Here is a 22,924-nt window from a genome sequence, read left to right on the forward strand (position 1 = left end):
TAGATATTAATGTTATTTTATTTGGGATCATGTCCATTTCTTTCTCAGTGGTAAATTATGTACTGTACTTTCTGTTATCTAATTACCAACAACATTTGAAGCCAGATAAAGATAAACCAAAGATTTTAGTTACTACTAATGACTGAGTTAACTCTGGTAAAAGTACATAGTTCATGTGCACTCCCTCCGTATTATTAGTTTCAAAACTACTAATATAAATTACTGTTTTAGTTTTCTTTGAATTTATTATTATATTGTTGATGTTCTCTACTGAACCACTTTGGAAATCAATGCTTTAGCACTTAAAGTGTCATTCAGTAGAGACAGATAAATAAATACATTATCTTCATCTTTAGCAAATAAAGATTATAAATTTCTTCTGATTTCTTTACTTTTTAGCAGAAGCCTGTTAATATCTTCTGAATACTAAAAACGGTATCAGAAACAAACCAAACCAGTAAAAACTAACTTTGTTGTGAATTGAACTACATTAAAGTTTTCAGTGTTCGGTCTATGCATTTGATTCTAATGTGACCTCTCTCTCTCCCATGCAGAAAAACTTGTTTATTTAAAGATATTCAAAGACCACGCAAAACATTTAGTCGGACAGAATTAATTTCATGTGACTCTGATTAAAATTAATGAGGTATAAATTCTTTTACTCCTTGGAGATTTTAAAGGAAGATAGTTGAGGCAAGCAAGTTGCCTTACGGGACTTGATTTAATTAAATTATGTATACATTGAATATACAGTAATAGTAATAGTAATATATGGGTTAAAGTATAGTAAGATAGACCCTGTCATGATTTCATTGAGCACTTTTCTCAATGTTTCAATATGCTATTCCCATACCAGGGCAGGAAAAGAATATTAATTAAATTAAAGTAAAAACATTTAAACTTCATGGATTCGTTAAGATATTTATTTATTTTTTGCAGAAAATATAAAAGATAGCATATGAAAGTTCTTTTTATAACATTATTAGCTCATACTTTATTGTGCATTTCAAGAATATAATAACATAAATTTCTCTGCAGTAAAAAAAATGGATAACCAGTCCGCTGCATTTCTATGGTCTTAAGTAATTTGTAGCTGTTGATTAAAAGTTTATTGCTTTTATGACTAAAATTAAGATATGCATTGCTATTAGTTCAACTCACAATGTGTTCCAAAAGTGGTAGGTGCCATAGAGAGGAGGGAAAAAAAAGGAAACTTTTATTCAATTGATCTGCTACTTCCATCTGTAATCATGTCAAAGACTAGTCCATTAAAAAAGACAGCCCTCTGATTTTGGTTAAGTGGAGTACAGAGTAGAACAGTTATATACGGTGCACACTACAGGTTGGTTTTTTCCAAACTGACAACATTCATCATATCAGCCTCACTCAAATTCTAAACATTTTTGCAAAAGCTGCAAAACATATAGAACTTTATCGTGAAATAGAACTAATATTAAACAGCATGTGGTATGAAATTAACCAATGAAATGGCAAGGATAAACTCACTAATACTTAATACTCTCTACTCTTAAGATTTTCTATCTCTTTCTGATAGATAATTCAGGGTGACACAAACAGATGAGCAATTGCAAACCAAAATAGCTTTATGGTGAAAATATAAAGCGAAATCTAGATTTTCTTGTAATAAAACAAGATGGATTACAAAGTGTGGTATGATAAATTGATAAAGATAAATAGTTTGTTTAAAGATTAACAGATTCACAGGTTGTCCTAGTTTTTAAAAAATAAACGTAGCCATGCTTAATTTGATTTTCTTAATATTGATTATAATCGATAAACTTCTATTAAATAAAATGTAGTTCAGGTATATTTCTTAGTATAATACAACAATTTAGTATGCAAATCACAATATAATTGATGGATCGTCGTCGTATTAAGTAATTGAAATTGATAATAATCACAAATGAAATATGATATTACTAAAAACTACTGTGAAGATTTAAACTCATCTGTTTTTTTTAAATATTGATTTATGAAGTTTTGATGTTATGTATGCAGAGTGCCAGCATAACATACAGAAATCTCTGGTTCAAATCCTCATCATAGTGTTATTATTCGGTTGTCTTCTTGGATATGTGTTTGTTTGAATTGGTACCTGCATTGCTAGGAGTATTACTGTGTTTGGTTCTGGTTAAGTCCTGTGATTTACAGAGTGTTCAAATAATTGATGCTGAGGCCTCACAATGCGCTTTGCATTAAAAATCCCAGAAAATTCTAATCAAATTAGTGGATCAGGGTAAAGGGGTTATATAATGTATATAAATGAAGTGTTCTGTAGAAAAAAAACTAAAACTTATAAAAGGACATAATAAACGATTAAATTCAACCCATTGACTTCTATTCAATTTGACTATTTTTTGCATCAAATTGCAGATTTGTAAATACAATTTCCTTTTTCGATCCAATTTTCGGAAAAATAATATAAATAATTATTAAGCAACATTAAAATGGCATATTCAACAAAAACATTTAAAAAAAATTATTTTTTCAGAGGTATGATAAATCTTTAATGTTTTGTATTGTATTTGTGCAAATTGATATACAGTACTATTTATACTATAACTATTTGTGTTTTTTCTAGGGTGTAAAAAAGCAGATGAAATTATTTTCACTCCATGTATATCAGTTTGTCCAATTTTTAAAATATAGTATGTTTTCATTTATTTCTATTTTAAACTTTCAAATTAAAGGGAAAAAACAAATTCAAGCATGAATACCAAAGATTAAAATTACACATTACTTGAAACTGCCTATACCCATTCCCAAAAGATTAAATTAAAACGTGAATATATACATTCGTGTACGTAAAAAAATAAAATAAAACGCTACTGATAACGCTAATCATTTGTGCTAATTTTTACAAGCTGACATTTTGGACATAAGGAAATATTCTGTCTGTAGATATAGGCTGTATTTATAGCTATTTGCTTCCTCTATTTGTTATTCATAACTGCTCCCAGAAGCAAGCCTTACAACATTGATATTGATTAATATATCAGTTATTCCTTATTTCAAACTAGAAGGAGTTCGTTGATCTGACCTCCATCTTTAATGCACAATTCATTCATAATAATTTCTTCAAAGCCGCACGGATTAATTCTCTATGTAATTCATTTATTAATTCATATATTCATCAAACGAAACCATCAACTGAATGTTTTCCGACTTCAAAACAGATGGGTATGACCGACTTCAGGGTTGTCCATAAAATTTCTGGTAATGATTAATTCGTGTTTGTCATATGGCTTTCACAAGGACATACAAAGTAGAATTTTCAAAGCTTCTGGGTAGTACCGTAGTAGCATTACGAAATATAGGTTTTCATGGACATGTAAAACTAGGTTCATGTTAAAAGTTTATCATGATCATTTTAATCATAACTTTTTTTTTGTATTCATTGATCATTATTTTCCAGATTCTTCTTTAGAACTTTCTCTATCAATATACAGTATAACTGTTCAAATAAACTGCTACATAAAATAAAGTTATTTCAAGCACTATACTATGTTTTAAAGGTTTGCATGGCGAATAAACTCAAGTAAAGATTGAAAGTGTGTCACATAGTAGATCTTAGTATAGTTTGGTTTGTGGTATACTGTGTGTTTCCAGAAGGAAATAAGTATGGTTGGGAACACTTCCAGAAGACTGTTTTAGACAAGACATTCTCAGACATTGTTTTTTTTTTTAGAAACACATGGTAAACCGCAAACCTAAGATCTATGTAATCAAATAAAATAATTTGGAAAACTTGTTAATATTTCAATCTTATCTGTCATTTTAGTCTGGTCACCATAATTTCACTGCAACTATTTGAATCATGTCTCGGTCGCAAGAAATTATTTAACGCAATATTAGTGCTATGTATTTTTCAGTGAGTAGGCTACAATTGCCTCTTCAATGTGAAACTCGGCACACTTAAAAGCAGGAACATTAGTTGGTCAAACCATGGAGAAAGAAACTTTTTTCTTTTGTGCTATTGTGTGCATTTACCTGAAAATAAAACTTCAATATACAGAAACTGGAGTGGATTACCAGTATTGTGGTTTAAACAAATTTAAACTTTCGCTTTGCAACTTGGTGCCACTATACCCTTGGTTTCATTTTTTTTTAAATGTGGCAAGATCCTAGTTTTAATGAACTTTTCAATTTTTTGTTGTTGTCTTTTGTGAGATACTTTCAGTACAGTTAAAAAGAGCATATTATTGTAAACTTACTGTTTCTTTGCGAAATTGCTGTTTTTATTTAAGTTTCATTCTTACAATAAAATGAAAATAAATATGTACATCGTCAATAATTATACATTATACATAGAAGATAAAAATAGAAAATGCAAAGCATATTAACATTTTAACCAATGTCGGTCTGTTGTCATGAAATTATTTAAAATGTATTAAATAATCTCTGAACTTTTTTATCCTCCTTTTGCATCCTTTATTTTTTATCTAAACTTACCAAAAGTTTATTACTTAAGTCAGTATCTTATTTTATAATGTACTACACAACCTCTTTGTGCTTTGCTTTTGATTCCCTACATTTATTTTTCTCTACCCTGGGAATTGATTAAACTGTTCACTACCCTGGGAATTCTTGTAATATTTCACTACCCTGGGAATTAATCTCCCACACACACTTCCTGCTTCCAAGACATTTTCCCACGTCGTCGTAATATTTAATGCTTTGCTATATTTTCCTGTATACAATGCTTTTTCACTATAATTTTTCCAATTTATTTTATTAATTGGACATTAAACTAACTTCCTATTCACTTATTACTATTTTCCCTAGAGTAAACACCTACTTCTAATTACAGACATTGTGTTACTGTTACTATAATTTTCTGTATACTGATGACAATACAATTTATAACAGTACGGTACAATTTAACTTTGAAAGTTATTAATTTAAAAAACTGTATTTATACAGATCAAAGTTATTATACTACTATATAACTTATTAATGGAAATAAAGTAAACCCCTCCTTTAGAATAACCCTATTCAGGGGATACCTTTTTCTTAAGGTGTCAGTTTTTTGTAAAGCAGGGATCAATATATGTTTTAACACATGGCCAACCCCAATTTAGGGGACAGCCCAAGGGAACACTATGTTGGCTCCTGAAGGTGTCTCCTTAATAGGGGTTCTACTGTATAAGAATTAGGTAAACGTATAGGAAAATCATGTCTGTTTTTCTCATTTCAAAGTTTGAGTGCATATGAGATTTAGTTGCAAAAATCCTGAACTCTATTTTTCTTTTTTTTTTGTTTTTATGCTGACACTTAATAGTCGCCTGGTTTACTTTGACTAGAGTAAATTTTTTTTGGTGAAAGCAACTATAAAAGTTTATAGCATTTATTATTTTGTTGTTATCTCACAAAAATGAATATAATTTTTTTCCCATTAAGAGTCCTTTTGATAAACTTTTTTCAATTATCTCTTTAATATGTATAAAATAATTTAAAATGGATATACAATAAAAGCAAACATTATAGGCCTACTAATCAGTGCCTATAGTGAACTAGATATGTTGTATGAAATACGGAAAAAATATTCATTTAAACCATTTGTCGTGAGGGTAAGAGAAGAAGAGATTGTCGTCGTCAGTGGCAACATCTAGCAGACTATTAAAAGCTTCCGCATTCATTACAACAAGTAGACACTCAGTCTACTGATTTCTATCAAAAATGTATAAACGCTAATATGTTTATTGAAACAAAACTAGATTCGGCTGATTAATTTTTATGCAACCGTACACTTTTATGCCCCGGTAATGATACAGTCTGCAGAAGAGACAAATTATCTGATACCGTGTTCTGCGTAATCGCTTTCGTGTGCCTTTTTATCTTTTAATCTATCGATTGGATTTTCAATAAATGGATTTGCTAATTTTCTTTGAATAAATCACAATTGATTTTGAGGTTATTCAATGGTCGACGTCTTGTAATTTTGGAGTAAACTCATAAAATAGTGAAATAATAAAAATATTATATAGTCATTGTATTGTGTAATAAAATGAATAGATGATTACGTAGAATATGCGGCATGTATATTTTTAATATGAATATACGTAATAAAAAATATCCATATTGTCGTATCATTACTGTGAAATTATAACTCAATAAAGAATTTAGGATTAAATTAAAAAGGACAGAAAAACAGTTACTGTATAATTTCATTTTGTATGTAAGTGGATTTTATTCAGCAAATAAGATTTTATTTATTTTTAATATAAATATGCCCAATAAAAAATATCAATATTGTTGTATCATTATTGTGAAATTGTTTTGTTTTTTTACATTATAACTCAATAAATAATTTATAATTAAATTAAAAAGGACAAAAAAACAGTTACTGTATAATTTCATTTTGTATGTAAGTGGATTTTATTCAGAAATAAGATTTGTGTAGTTTTATATTTTTAATATAAATATACCTAATAGAAATATAATATTTTTCTATAATAATTATAGAATTGTTGTTCTAAATTATTACATGTTTTAAATTAGAAGAAATGACAGAAAAACAGGTACTGTATATTTCATTTTTTTATAAAGTGGATTTTATGGAGCAAATAATATTTTTTAGACAGGAAACAGCTGGGATTTGATCAAATGATATATTTCCAAGAAGCATAAATTAACTGGCCTGTTTATATTGTTATGGAAGAAAGATATTGGATATAATCTACCGAAAATTAGCATATTAGAGGCTATGAGGGCTCACTCTGAGCAGGGCCCAAAAAAAATTCAACTGTACATTTGATACTGTGCTGTCGTCTGTCGGGGCTACCTTTTGTTTTAGCGCAATTTAAGCAATAAGTCAGAATTAGAAATACAAACTTTAAGAACAGGCTTTAAAATATGTTGAAAAGGGCTAAAAACGAAAAGGGGCTAAAGATGTAGATGACTTTGCCCTTCACAACTCTCTGTGTTGGAGGACTCTATATATGGAGTGATAAAGTTTCTAAAAGATAAATATGCTGTATGTTCTCTATTTTCAAATGTATATAAAAATCTTTCTGATATATAGTAAAATGTAAAACAATTATTTACAAAAATGTAATTATATACTTAAAGGTATACTTACTAAAGGTTATTTATCATGGGTGGTTTTTTTCTTCTGACAAATTATCCGCAGGGATGGATCAAAGAACATAACGATGTAGTCACAATGTCTAAGTCATAATGAAACTTGAAGCCATTACACAAATACCAAGATCTTTTAATTGAACATACTGTATCAAAAAAGATATCATTTTGGATTGAAAATAACCCCTAGAGGAGTTGAACCATAGTGTTGTAATATTCTGGTGTTACAAAAAGAATACTTTGTAAGACATTCATGAATTAATTATCTTTAAAACGAGAATCATTCATTGATCAGCCTACGATTTAGTGGAGTAATGTTTATATAGGTCGATTCAATGTTAAAGGGACTTTTCAGTTATTGAACACAAACCTTACTTTTAACAACTTTCTATTCATTTACATGGTAGTTACATTTACGTCAATTTACTTGCATTCTGGATTTCTAAAATGCCTAATGTTGTGAAACCTCTAAGCACTATATTATTGCTCCGGTCATATTTGGATCACTCGCATTCAGGGCCGTAGCCAACAGTACGGTTGGTAAAGCTTGGTTCCCACTAAGACGCAACGCAAGTACGCAACGCAAAGTGATTTGACCAATCACAAGCGATAGATTATTCGAACAGTCACATGTGATTGGTCACGTCCTTGCGTTGCATCCTAGTGGGAACCAAGCTTTAGGGATCAACCTGACCACTTTTTCACAGAGGCCTTGACAACCCAGTAGCTTAAACAGACTTGTTTCCCTTTTCTTGCGAAAATTGCACCACTTTATTTCTTGTGCCTGCATCACTAATAATGCATAATAATCGGTGATACAGTATCATTTTGCGATGAACCATTCTTTTTATCGTTTACCTTAGAAAAAAACTTTAATTTACCATTTTATATAATTCTTCCATGTTTTGGTACGCATCGGTTAACATTTTTCTTTGACGCTATTTTGTAGAAATAAGGTCCTATTATGCTGATCTTAGTTTGAAGCACACAATTATACCTTAACTAACATTTGAATTTTGTATTACATTCTTTAGATCACAAGCTCTGAGGCTCTTTAATCTAGTTATTAGGCATTCTCTATACATCGTTCACGATAATCACAACGCTTGCTTCAATTCATTTTACCAGGTTTATAGTCTCTAGCCCTAGTTCATCTAATTTGAAACGAATCCCCTTAAGTGTGATTATTATGTAAATAATAATGGTGTGAAAGACTATGTTGCCCTTGAGTCTTGTATTGGGGCGTCTACAATTAAACTACATTGAAACCGTCCCATTTTAATTGATTACCTGAAAAATGTAGCTTAAGGTATAAATCTTTGCTTCTTTTTTGAAAAAGAATGGAAAGTTTAGAATAGAAAATCGTGTAATATTTTATTGTATTATTTGGTTTGCGTATTTATTGTTTACAATACCATTTATATGTACTGTAATTCCATTTATTTTTGTTTTCAAAATAAATTGAAATTATATTTTATCAACAAGTCAGGTCAGATTTATCAAATGTGTATAATAGCAAAATCAACTTCCTTTTAAATTAACGGTTTTGCTTAAGTCATTTGTCGAAATATACTAAATCTTGATGATGACAAAGTTCATTCAAAAGATAAAAAGAACTTCTTTGAACTCCTCATATTTTCACTTAAAGATGTATTGTCCCCCTGAAAAAAATGTTTACAATTTTTGTTGTTGAATATTGAATTTTAATGTCACACAATAGTTATCCACTTTGACCAAAAATCGGATCTAAAAAAATTGTATTTACCTAAAAAACTGTAATTTAAAGCAAAAAAATAGTCAAATTGGCTGCCAGCCAATGGATTGTTGGTTGAATTTAACCATTTATATGTTTAAGTGATTAACTTTATTAAAACTACAAAATAACCTATTCAAAGTCTGATTTAATTAATCTTCATTTTTCATGTTTTTGGGGGACAATACATCTTTAAACAAAAAGATAGCCGGGGTGTTTTTGTGACAGAAAGAATTCTAATTCCTTCAAAGAACATTTAAATGTTTAGTTATCTTTCATTTCATTTTTACATTTTTTTAACTTAACTTATTTGATCATATTTGGATAATTTTTTGTAATTTCTACTCCATTTTTTTAGGTCAATAGAAGCATTCAATAGTTTTTTAATCAATCTATGGTACTTATGCTTACGACCTTTGTTCTTCACCAAATGACATTCCCTCTAGGCCTCAAAATATCAAATAAACATACATTGTTACCACTCGTCTTCTTAGTTTACCGCGTTCTAAAAACAAACGCAAATAAGTCAACTCTTATTGAACTCATTAATTTGATAGAGATAGTTAGCACGTGGATTGACTTGTTATTACGAAGGTTTCCTCAGGCTTCTCTGGTCCTCTTAGATGTCACATATTAGAAAGTGAAGCTTTCATTATTCATTATCTATTATGATAACTGATACTTCTTAAATTTAACTTAACCAAATTCCCTGTTTCTTAACATGTAGTGTCATAGATTTCATTCAATATTCAGATTGCTAGACCTATTTGCACAAGTTTCTTTAAATTAGCAATCTATAGCAGCATATTCCATTCGTTGTGTTTAGATAACTGGTCACTATCGCTATCAAGTTTGTCAGGTTTTAAAGATGGTATACTTAAACTTTTACATATATACTTTTACAACTGTATATATCATGTATAATGCATTTTTTCTTATAAAGGAGGACAAATTTCATCAAGCTCCATGATCTAGACAATTTTGGTTACAACTTGGTGATAGTGTAAAAACCACAGTAATGCAGTTTGAAAAACTTAGAAACTTTTAAACATTCACATTGTTTCTCTACTCATCAAATTAATTTAACAGAATACTAATAAATTATCGTTTTTTTAAACTTCAAAAATAACTTGTATACCTGTATTATCATTATATGTGAAATAGACATTTAAAGAAAAAAGAATTGTTTGGAGGAATACCACTTTACGGAAAAAGTTTACGATTTAAAATTGCATTGCATCAAGCTCAATTAGACTATGGTGAATTATGTCTAGCAGAATCAAATTGATTTTAAGATTAAATTAATTTAATTTAATAGAAAATTGATAGATTGGTTGGGTAATAGATTGATCAATTGAGTGATTAGATAATCATTGACTAAAATCTCTCTAATTAGAATGAATCCTTGAACCTTCTTGAAAACAGTTAATAATTTAATCTTTTTTTTAAACTAAAATTTACCATTTAATGGATGAATTTCAATCCCAACTGTCAAATTTGATTTCATAAGTTTCTACAATAGAATAATGAAAATGGAATACCCCTATTATGGGACACATTACTGTGGAACGAACAAGGGGAAATATATTTTTTAACACTACATCCAACCTTAATATGAGGAGATAATTTCAATTATTTTGACTCATGAAATACTATATTTGAATTATTTTTGGATTTATTGGTTGTTTAACTTCTAAAGGATGATACCTTTCTGAACTTCTTTCTAAAAGTAGTGTACATGTCTTTAAACTGTTTCTTTTTCACCAGTAATACTCTTCAATTATCTTAGATAACTCGTTCTATTTAATTCAAACTTACACGATTTTCATCATCACATTGCTGTATACATTGTCGTATCAGCCCTTCAGATAAAATGAAACTCGGTTAATGCCACAATAATCATTATGAAACCACATATCTCTTCTAAATAATTTGTTCCAATTACCTGGAAATTATAAAGCAGCCAGTCTTAAAAGTATTTAAAGTTTTTTTTTCTGTCTCCGTGAAATATTGTTGTATGCTTTCGTTCTCATTCACAAAATAAAATTAAATTTCAAATGGAATGTTAACAATTTTTGTTGAACTATTGTTTAGTACTGTATATATTCTTTCTTTTGAATTTTACAATATGAGAAATAAAACTATTGAAAAATGTTTTTACTCTCTTTCATATATTTGTCATTTCTAGTCAGTTTTGCTTTTTTTGTGTATGTTTAGTAATGAATGTTTATGAATGGAAATAAAGAAAGAAAGAAAAAATAGAAAACATTTTGGAAATTTTATGTGTATGTATGTTTATTTTCCATTTTATAAACGAATGTGTAAAAAAAACCAATGTTATTTAATTAATTTTAAAATAATAAAAAAGATACTAGTTTTATTTGAAACATTATTATAGACCTACGGTACCGTATTTCTTAACTCTTGAAAGTAAGAAGAACCAACAAAAGAAAAAAAAAGTGATAGAATATATGTGCTTGAAATTATTTTTAATAAATTACTTTTCTAAATGCATTTATTCTAATAAATTTATTCTATTTTTTAATACTAACTAGGAGATGGAACATGTTTTTATTTAAATCTGAATACGGAGGCGTTAGAAGTATTAACTGGCGCTGACCTAGATCCCATCAACGCAGTCTGTGTTCGTAACAATACCATTACCACAGCATGTAGAGATAAACTTATTCGTGTTTACAACCATTAACCGTAAGTAAAAAGTCAAATGTGTTCAATATTGCTGGAATATTATTGTCTAGAGTGTGTATAAACATGTATTTGAATATCTGTTGATCGCTGTCTTGCGTTTAAAATTGTTTGCAAAATGACTTTCCTGCGGCAGTGTTTTTGATGGCTAGTATACCAAGAAAGACAGTCGTCTCTGTGCATACATGCATATGTAAATTGGTTTTTTATTCCATACATTTTTACCATTTCTCACTGCAAACTAAAGTCAAATGCATTGTTATTATATTTACATGACCGAGTTCTTTCACGATTAAAAAAAAACAATGAAATTCCATTTTTTTTTTGCCTATGGTAGTTTCAAAGTTTTTTCTGCCTTGGTAATAATGTTAAGAAATGATTTGACTGTTTGCATCACCAAATAAAGACCGTTTAGACCAGCGTTCTGCAAACTTTTTGTTTTGCGGCATAAAATCTGGTTCTCAGGACAAAACCGCGGCCAAACTACCCAGCTGGATCAACGTAATAGAATAGTCTGTCACCTCGGGGTGTATAAAAACGCTTTCTTTTCTTTCGTAAATAGGGCTTTTTCAGACTTTGAAACATTGTGTACTCATTCTATTTCAGTTTTTGAATGAGAAGAGTATAAGGCGTGGGAGGGAAGATTAGGTTGGCTTCAGTTGTGCTAATCTACCTTACGTTGACGCATCAATGAGACTAAAAAGCTACAACTTACAAGTAAAATGGTTCAAAGTTGCATTTAGGACAGTAACATACTTTAAGAAAATGTTTCCGTCTTAATAGCTAAATTTACTTATATATAAATATATTACAAACACTAAATTTATAACAAGATATAGTATATCTTCATTAAAATAAATCAGATTCATGGTTTAAGAGTGTATTTTGTTTGAGAGCTTTAAGTTTCTGTTTCAGTTTTGTAGGCCGATTCTTTGATAGGTCATTGGATGTGTTCAGCATTAATCTTCTAATGAATCACGGCCAATTTCTGACATCAAATCTTAATGCTGTTTGTTTCTTTTTGAAATGTTTTGAACACTATAAACTTTAGATACCAGTGATATGATTGGTGATTGTGGACTTCAATAAACCAGAGGGTGACGTCACAATTTTCAAAATCTAAATTTCATCTCAAGATATACGTGTTACCCGTAAACTATAGTAGTTAAGTTGGAACTTCTGCGGGGAGAAAAAGAAATAATTATACTAATATTCAAAAATGTTTTCCATTCAGTTGGGAAATGGGATAAATTTCAGGAAAACAATACAAACAATATATTTTGATACACTACCAGTTATTTTTTATTATTTACACAAATTCATTGGCTTCTCAAATATATGTTTTAATTGCATGGGACACATGCAAATAGAGGAATGTGCGTTAATAAATTGTGAATGGTGATACTTCCAGTGGTTACACAAACAATTCTATTTAATATTGGTTGACATTTGCAGGTGAAGGGATATGGATAGCTAAATGCCTTCTTACTCCCTACTCCCACCCGCTCCTCCCACCCATATTTCACTGAAAATATATTTTTTTTAAACATGCAGCTTTATGTTATTGTTGAACTTCTTGAACACTAGTCGTCTTTAGACACCGTGCGTATCACCTATGTTCGCCACTCTGTGTCTAATATCTGTTTATTTTAAACCCACTACTATCTACAGCAATGAAGTATAAAATATGTGACATGTCTCTTTAAGCTTGATTAACAATGTTTGTATGTTATAAGTAGGACACAATTATAACCTGGATATTTTATATTTACAACATAGATTATGTAATAATTATAGGTACAATTAGATGTTTTAGGCTGTTCCAGTGAATCTAAAAGAGTCATTGTCAACTGGACTGGGTTTTCTGACTTTTAAAGTTATTTTATAAGTTTCCGATGATAAAAAAAGAGTACTATACGATCACTTAATTTATATTAAGGGTATTTGGTTCTTTTTTTGAAATATTTTGCATGACTGTCCGATGATGATGATCAACATTGTTTGAAAATAAGTAGGTCACACAATGAAGAAATTAATGTTTATAATGTACCTTAGATACATTTTCATTATTGCAGTACAACAGCGTTAAATCAGTGAAAAATAAAACCCATGCTCTTTTTTAAGCATAAATGGAGCTGCTTTTACTATAAGAATGTATTACTAGATGAGTCAAAGGTTTGAACCAAACACCCTGGGTTTGATAAGATAAGGAAACAACTAAGCCACAGTGTCATTATAGCTCATTATGGGGGAAAACTAATCTGGATGTACTATTTATGAAATATGATTGACAATCCGTGTCTTGTTTTACAATAGAGTATTGTGTATTAAGTATGTCAGTGAACAAAACTATCATTTTATCCTCAAATAACAAGTACTTATAATTAATAATGATGATTAAAGTGCATACGTACCCTGACATTGATAGACAAGCATAATTAATTTAAGCACTAAACTCAAAATCCACTCAAACTCCAGAAAATATCTTATAATCGTTTGACAACTATTTTAGAAATATAGTAATAGAAATATAGATGAATGCTATATATTGAATTTAGTTAAAACTGTAATTGTTTCCCAGTCTGATAGGAAGTGTCCCCTAAATTGATAAATGCAGAATATAAAGTAGGATACTGTAAAATAAGGAGGACGTTTATATTTACGTATTTTATTGACATGATTAGAGGTGAAGTCACAAATATTAAGTGTGTTAGACTATACAATGTCCCTTAAAGCTAAAGGAAAAATAATTGTTAAATCCCTTAAAATAATCAATAATAATTGGACACTAAAGTAGGTAATTTGGAAACAGTATGACCATGACAGAATTATTCATCTCCTCTCTGAAAGAAAATATGTTTGACTGTCCCTTTAATTATGATAGGTAAAAATTGAAAAACTTTAAAAAGTTGAAAATGATGTATTCTTATTTTCCATATCTTCAAATTATTCCATTGCTTTAAATATGATGTTGCCTGTTTGTATCACATGTTTCATTTTTATTTATTAGCTTATAAATCAAATTAAATAAATTAACAGATATTTAATTTAATTAAAACATTCTCACTTGTCTGAGCAAAGTACTAGAAAGCCGTAACTACCTGTTACTGGACCTATAAATAACAATGACTGGTATTGTTGCCTGGTAGTTGATAGTTTTCTTGAGCTCTTGGTTCAAGTCTTTTCTCTGGCTCAGTACCAGTATCAGGCCTGTCTAATTTTTGTGCAGAAACCCGGTTTTTCATTTCTATTGTATGACCACTAGTAGACTGAAAAACTTAGCAACCATTAAAATCATTGCCAAACCCCCCTTTTTCATTTATATTGTTTGAAGACCATGAGCAGACTGGACTGATAAACTTATTCCTTCTTGATGGCAAACTCTTTTATAAAAACACCTCACCAGATCAATTATGTAAGATTATATTTGTCCCTTTATGATCAACATTGTTTGAGCGTTATAAGTAGGACACGGTGAACCTGTCTACCTCGTTAGGATCACTGTGTAATGATTAGTGTAAAGCTGTCAATTCAACAAACATTTACATTCTTTTATTTAGCAAATCATGCAATTTCGCAAAGATCGCAGTTAGTAAATTCTGATTTTATGTACCTACATAAAAGTTAGCAGGATATGCTTTTATTTAGGGTTGTGTAAAGCGCCCTCGCCAATAACACATCAGATGAAAACTTTTTTTTCAGATGTGGAAAGCTTTATAAAAACAGGATTTTTTTTAAATGTATAATTAAACTTGTTTTCATTGAAATATTTACTTTAATTTTAGTATACACAATGTTAGAATAGAAAGTTACCAACTTGGTTTAGTCAAAAGAAAAGAAAGTTCATTAAGGGGAAGATGTATGGACTAGGTAAGGGCGTGCGCTACCCCTTTTGACAACTAAAATAAAATTATAAACTATTTCTGACAGATTATTGATATTATTTTTGTGAGGCTAGTGCGTGCTCCACCTTTTGCCAGCTAAAATGATGAACTATGTCTATTTTTGACAGACTATTAATATATTATACGTATATTATATTATTATACGTATAATGATCTTGAATCCACTCCTGGCATAGGCTACTTGTCGAAACCAAATGTAAGCTGAAATCTACTTTTAACATTTCTGACTCAATTTACAACTTTTTTGGAACTTCTGTAATAACACCAGAGGATGCAAACTTATCAAATTGTTGCATCGCTTTGCTTTGCTTTAGTTTGGCCTTCCAACAATGTGACACTCTTTTAAAGTTAGTTTAAAGTACGAACTTAGTTTCATTTCATTGAATATTTAACAATCAATATAGTTCCATTTCTATATTGCACCATTCCAACAATCATAGCTCATTCTGCTAAGACAAAATAATTTACAAAATATATGTAATAAATAGTATACCCTTTTAATAACTAAAATTTAGTAATTAATATAATTGTTTTTTGAAAAACACTTTCCATATATGCACTAAATCCAGCTTGGACATACTAATTACCATAGAAGTGAACTCTTGACCGAGGAACTGTGATATTTGGGAAATATTGGAAAATACTCCAGAGAACATTTGTATTGTACCAATTTGTATTCTTTTCCCTAATGTTCAGAACTTAAGGATGCTATTATGGTCACAATCGCATATGCTGAGTAACCCAAAGAGAATGGACCAGATTCCGGTAATTTTTTTCATGGCATGTATCAAATTAAAAGAAATGTTGTTGTAGCCCTACTGCTTTTTTGATTGAATTGTGTAATAATGCATGTATTTTGTTGTTTGTTGTAGGGGTTGCGGACACTTACATGTTATTGTTGCTGATGCAACCTCTTGACCGATCATGTTGAATTAATAATTGAAAGGAAAATGAAATAGTTATCTAAAATGGAAACAAAAGTTTCAGCAATGTTTAAAACATACTTTTTGTTTATTCCTTTGCCAATAAAAGACCGTCTACTATATGACTGTAAATTTAAATGGCACTAAAAATATATTCACAATTATTTGCTAATTCAAGTCCTACATACTGTACATGAGAAAATATATAGTAATATTATTTTATTATTTTATAAGTAATAATTTTATGTCATCGAATAACTAGGTCGCTTGAGCAAACAATTTGAAAATTATGTCTTTTCATATTATATTATCTGTAAAAAAAAATCATAATTTGATTCTATCTAACAAATTATATGGCGACTCATTGACCATGTCTCTGTCTGACAAACCAGGAGTGTCGACTTGACCACAGCTGATTTAGAAACTTAACAAACTGCATGTAATGTTAGGTTAACCGAGGTGTACACCTCCACAGCATAATGTAATAACATATGATCTGGATAATTCAATACAGTTATTGTTTATTACTTGACCCTGTGTTATCCACCGGTCTTCTGTTTCTTGCACATATCTAGGTCTCTAAATCGTCCCCTGAACTCTATCAACCGAACCTACTTCTAAATAGTCTGAATATTCAAGCAGTTTCAACATCGACATGGTTAAGTTACTTTTGAAAACAATAAAAGTATATCCTGTCTATAATAACCGCTCCACGTAATTTTCGATTTACCGTAGATTTTTTTTATTTGCAGAGCCACTTTGTCACGAACTTGTGTTTGCCGTTATTATTTCACGAAGCTAATGACTTATCGCGTGTTTACACGGTATTCACACGAACTGAATGTACCACTAAAATGATTGTAACTATTTGTGTTTGAAATGGTTTAATGCCGCTGTACAATTAGTTCATTATAATGTATCTTATCGTTGGTTATAGCGTCTGCTAGATTAAACAAGCTTTAATGATTTCTGTGAAGCAATTGCGAACTTAATAATTTAATAGAGTTTGAAAATGACAAGAACGATAACAAAGATTGAAAACAAGGAGTACTAACTTAATCAAGTGAAATTGATTCAGGATTGTCCAACGTCTTATTTAATCATAATGTCAATTCTATATAAATATGTTATAACTCATATGAAGTAATTATTGATTTTTTATGGAGTTTTAATTTTTGTGGCATGGTGTTAGGGGAACACAGAGTGATCACATCACCCTAAATTATATTAAATTATCAATATATTGCTGATTAATTTGAAGGGCAACTGTGGCAACGTTTTAATTGTAATTAGATTATAACTGCTGAGTATTTTGTATTGCGGACAGAGAGTATTTTTTATTGTGTTTTTTTGGTATACCAGTTGATAAAATGTGTAGCAATAAGATGGTATTATGTATCATTTAGCTATATGTTCCCTGCAGCTAGTTGTCTAGACTTTATTGTTTTCAATATCTATCCATCATTTTTATTACAATATTTCACAAAGAGGTATTATATTGTGAATTTTGATATTGTTTCGTTAATCAACTATAAGCAGCTAAAAATGTAGACTTTACCTTGCATTTGACCGGTAGACGATTTTTAACCTGCCAAAAAAAAGGAAAAGTGAATGTAATAACTGGTAATCAATTTGAAAAAAGAAGTGCATTGTCTTGGAACCACATTATCATGATGTTCTCACCTCAGCCCTAACCACAGCCAGTTTTAAGGTTTAGATATGTGGTGTTTTTTTTGTAAGGAAGGTGAAGTGTAACTATTTTTTCTTGCTATATACAGAAAATGTAATTAACTTTTATAGCTATTTAAGGAATAATGTTTGCAAGTTTTGTTTGAGTTTTAAATAAAAGTTCCATTAGTTTTTCTTGTTATGTAGAAAATAAAAGTAACTTAAAGGTTTATAGCTCATCCATTAAAGATTCATGTTTGGATTTTTTAAATAACATTTGGAAAACTAGGACTTTTATGATGAGTTCTGATGATGCCACTATTTTCTTACCATTTAGAAAATAAAATTAACTTAAATGTGTACAGCTATCCAATAAGAAATGGTATTTGTTCAGACAATTTTGAAAACTTTGACGAGTTTTAAATAAGATTTGCACTATTTTTTCATGCCATACAGAAAATAAAATTAACTTAAATGTTTACAGCTATCCAATAAGGAATGATAGTATTTATTCAGACAATTTGAAAAACTAGGACTTTTTCGATGAGTTTACAGTGATGGCGTTATCCACAGCTGCTGAAACTACATTGAACGCGGTTGGTTTAAAGTGTAAAACCATTAGTATGGTCATTTTATAGGTCACAGAAAGCAGTTCATACAGTAATTGTTTCTACGTTTTTTTGTAGTATTTTTTTTTGTGCAGTTATTCTTGGACTGTGTTAAAGCAGGAGTTTAAAATTATGACCCGTAAGGCTGTGCCCTGCATTTTTACCGAATTGGAGCAAGTGTATATACTGCTTTTTTTTAACTCTTAAATACTCACGTAAACTATTGTGTATAGATATAAAATTGGTTGAAAGTTTTCAGCCGTGATTAATTTGCTCATAAAGTTTTTTATGTGTTTTTGTGACATCTTCATAAATAATTAAATTTGCTTATTGATGTATTTATAATATACGAAAGACATCAGTATATATAGTTGTAAGTAAGTAAGCTGATCAAATGAAACAGAATCGAAAACTATTGGAATGGAAAATGTTAAAGTTCACCAATAAGTGATGGATACTGTATGTCTACATTATTCAACAATATTATGTAATTACTCCTTATATAAATATAATTCTTTTTTTTTTATTTAATTAGTTAATTAATTTTATTTTCCATTTGACTTCAATAAAACTTTAAAAAAATTATAGTAGGATTAAAAATATCAGCATTAATTGATTTTTTGTATTTATCATTTACTTTCAACTCATATCATTATGATTTCAAATAACCATACAAGTTTTGAAATTAATATTGCACACAAAAGGCAATTTGACATTTGTATTGTGATTAAGCCTTTTAAATTATCAAAAACGTGTTACAAATCGACTGCAGTTACCGGATTACCAATACATTATCGCGATTATAATTACCCATATTGCACTAGTAAAACGCAATAATTTGTTACCGTGACAATGAACTGTTGACTGACAGACCATCGTTCTCACCTGTCCAACAGGTGTAGTGACGAAACGAGGGCAAAGGTTGCCGATTTCGTTCTATTTTCTTTTTCTTACCCTTGGCCTTGGATGTATTTTTTTTCTTCGCAATTATACTGACGTACGAATGTGTTAATGGGGCCTAGTTTAATCTCACTTGTGTATTACATGAACTTGTGAACTAACAGTTTATCTTGTTATCGCTCAATAATGTTCTCACTCTGTTCCCATAATGATGATAACTGTACAATTTCTCAGTCAAAGGCACAGTTTTATATTGGCCTAGTAATGATAGTTTATATAATAGTTGCCTTGCAGTATATTAACTATTATTAGATTTGTAACATTTTACATTTAAGTTTTATGACTTATGAAAGCGAGCATAAAAAAGCTGCAAGTTATAATTATAAAGAATAATTTAATAATTACTATACCATTATTATCCATATAATTATATATTTCATAATATAAAATATGCTTTGTTTTTATTATTTTGATTTTTTTTATTTTAGAAAAAATACATATTTATAAACAATAAATTTAAAAATAACAGTAGAACCAATTTAAGACTTAAGTCCTCCTAATAGGTGTGTTCACTATACTACCGGTAGTATTAAAACATAAAACCTTTAGTACAAAAATGTACTAGAGAACTTGCATTAAAGATGTAATGTAACCCAAAAACATGAAAAATGAAGATTAATAAAATCAGACTTTTAATATTAAGTCATTTAGTAGTTTTAACAAAGTAAATGACTAATCACCCGAACAAATAATGTTTTCACTTATAAAATAAAAAAAAAAAAACCCATTGGCTATCAGCTAATTTGACTACTGTTCTGTTTTGGTTTAAATTAAGTTTTTTTAGATAAATAATTGTTTTTCCAATCAAATTTTTGGTCAACGTGGATAACTATATGTGACATTAAAATGGCATTTTCAACAACAAAATTATTTTTTCAGGGGGCAATCTTTAATGTATGATTATATAACCAGCAAAAAACTTTGTGATAATGCAGATACCAAACCTGCCTGTTAAAATGAAATTGCATTAAAGTCATAGAGCTGTGGATTGAAAACTTTGTGTGAATGCATGTTAGGCGCACGTCCACACTACATTTTTTTCAAAGTAGCATGACTTTCAGAAAATCTATAGTTTGATGCTTGTACAAACAGATTGTTGAATAAAGTAGTTCATTCTGTGACGCGTGTCTGTTTATTTAATGTTAGTAATATTCTATTTGCATGAAGACAAGTATAAACTAACCAGTTTGATTAAATTAAGCTCCATGATATATACAGTTAATGGATCATATTTGTTTATAAAGTGAGTGATGTTGAAAAATGTTAGGACCCTAAATATTATATTGTTTAAAGGTTTGCATGACGAAGAAACAAAAGTAAGGTTTACGGTTCACGATGTAATTTCTAATAAAGAAAGTGTACAGTAGCTGAGAACATTGTTTTGGTTGTTAAAATTTGACTGAAACATTGAGGCATTCTTTACTTCCCTTTTACGAATTACAAGATGTACCGCAACCTTACTTTACCCTACATAAATTTGCAGCAGTTGTAGAATTCTTCGTCTCCAATAATGTATGGTTTCAAAAGTCATTCCGAATGATGTATCTTGGATTAGCACCTTGTCTACAATTAGTCAAAACAATACCTTCAGATGAATAGTTGAAAAATAAGTTCATTGTCTAAATCTGTTTAGTTTTTGAACCATATCTGAAATCTACCTTGATTTGCCTGTATATTGTTAAATACCTATGTTTCATAAAATTAAAAATTCTCACCATTTCCAAATTTGAACCAAATAAGCTCTCTTCTGGGACACTTACGTTTTAATAAAGTTAATCACTTCCATAGAAAAAATATGAAAACAAAATTATGTTTTCACTTTACAATATGACAAAATAAATGGTTAAATTCAACCAAAAATCCATTGGCTGGCAGCCAATTTGATTATTTTTTGCTTTATATTACAGTTTTTTCAGGTAAATAATTGTGTTTTTGATCCAATTTTTGTTAAAAGTGGATAACTATTATATGATATTAAAATGGCATATTCAACAAAAAAAAATTGAAAAAATATTTGTTCAGGGGGACAATACATCTTTAACACCCTATTCAGTGGCACCCTTTTAAATGGAACAGTTTCTTGGGTCCTGAAGGTGTCCCTTTAAATGGACTTTTATTTGCCAAAATTTATCTACCCTTTAAATACAGATTCAGATTCTAAATAATAAACACTTACGTATTTATAGACTTTCACAAATAGTTATTGAAGGTTGAAAAAAACTTTATTACTCCCTTCCATTTAAAGATAAAATCAACATTTTGCTATGTCATAGTTTTGATTCTGACATTACAAAATGTAATGACATAATCGTAGGAAGAATATAAATCTGTTGGAATACAATTGGGAATGAACTACTTCATCCCATACCCAAGTCATGTAGTTCATTCTAATTTACACTTGACGTGAGGGATAAACTACGACCCTGACCAGTCTATGAACTAACATGCTAAGATTTCATCTCGTAAAATCTATAGATATTAATGAAAATAGGGATTATCTAAATATTGTGAAATTAATGCTTCATTTTTTCTTAATCCTTTCTTCCTTGTGATCTTCTCGGTCAGCAGGAGACATAGATATTCCCAATATTCAACGAGCGACTCGTGCAAGTTCATTTTTTAGGTGATTTTACCGAGCTTCTCAGCAGAAATGAGTCATATTGAGCAAGCCAAACACTTGAATTTCATACAGAAATTCTGTATACATGTCCATCAATGTTTAAACAAGGTTCTCCATTACATAAGTGATTAATTTTTAGCAGCAAATACGTCTCGGTCGTAGTTTAGATTTCTCTGTTACTCTATCGAATCAGGCAGTGTGAAGTGGGCCGGTGTGAACCTGCCATGCTATAACCAAGTATGAAAAACCAGCCTGCATGTGAGCCAGCGTCGTCGTAACAAACTTCATCGGTAACTAACATCAACATGAAGCATTTACTTACTGACTAGCTTAACAGGTCAGAAACCAAAAGGTCAACCGATGTGAAATATGATTGATGTTGTAATTGTTAAAAGCAAGTGGATTTTGCACAACGTCAACGATGCGTCATTTGTATTGTGTTGTTAATAATGATAAATGACCCATGTATTAAATCGTTATTTGTTATAGTTAAATAATATTAGCATATGATGCGCTTCCAACATCACTAATATATGGATTCAGATTTGTTGTTTGTTTTTAATTACTTCTGTTTTTTAGGAGATTTTAAGTAGCGTCAGTTTCTCCGAAAGTTAATAGGAGAAAATGTTATTGTCATATTCACAAACAGGTGAAAATGGAAAATAATCACTATTTAA

At 29.7% G+C, this 22,924-nt stretch overlaps 1 protein-coding gene across 6 annotated transcripts in view; it reads left to right on the forward strand.

Annotated features, from left to right (window-relative positions):
* Window positions 1-22,924, forward strand: part of LOC144847861 (proteasomal ATPase-associated factor 1-like) — a 103,596-nt gene that overhangs the window by 65,408 nt on the left and 15,264 nt on the right. Inside the window, exons 12-13 of one of the 6 annotated variants that reach the window (XM_078704406.1) lie at window positions 11,413-11,566; window positions 12,170-12,565. The exons of 1 other annotated variant lie outside the window; for it this stretch is intronic. In XM_078704406.1, coding sequence (XP_078560532.1) covers window positions 11,413-11,564 — 152 coding nt within the window. In that variant the 3' untranslated portion in view covers window positions 11,565-11,566; window positions 12,170-12,565. Of the gene's footprint in view, window positions 1-11,074; window positions 11,143-11,412; window positions 11,567-12,169; window positions 12,566-17,143; window positions 19,307-22,924 lie in introns of those variants that run through there. 4 more of the 6 variants (XM_078704404.1, XM_078704403.1, XM_078704407.1 and 1 more) reach the window with 4 other exon arrangements.

Source organism: Antedon bifida, chromosome 7, assembly GCF_963402885.1.
Source record: "Antedon bifida chromosome 7, ecAntBifi1.1, whole genome shotgun sequence".
NCBI classification, from domain to species: domain Eukaryota; kingdom Metazoa; phylum Echinodermata; class Crinoidea; order Comatulida; family Antedonidae; genus Antedon; species Antedon bifida.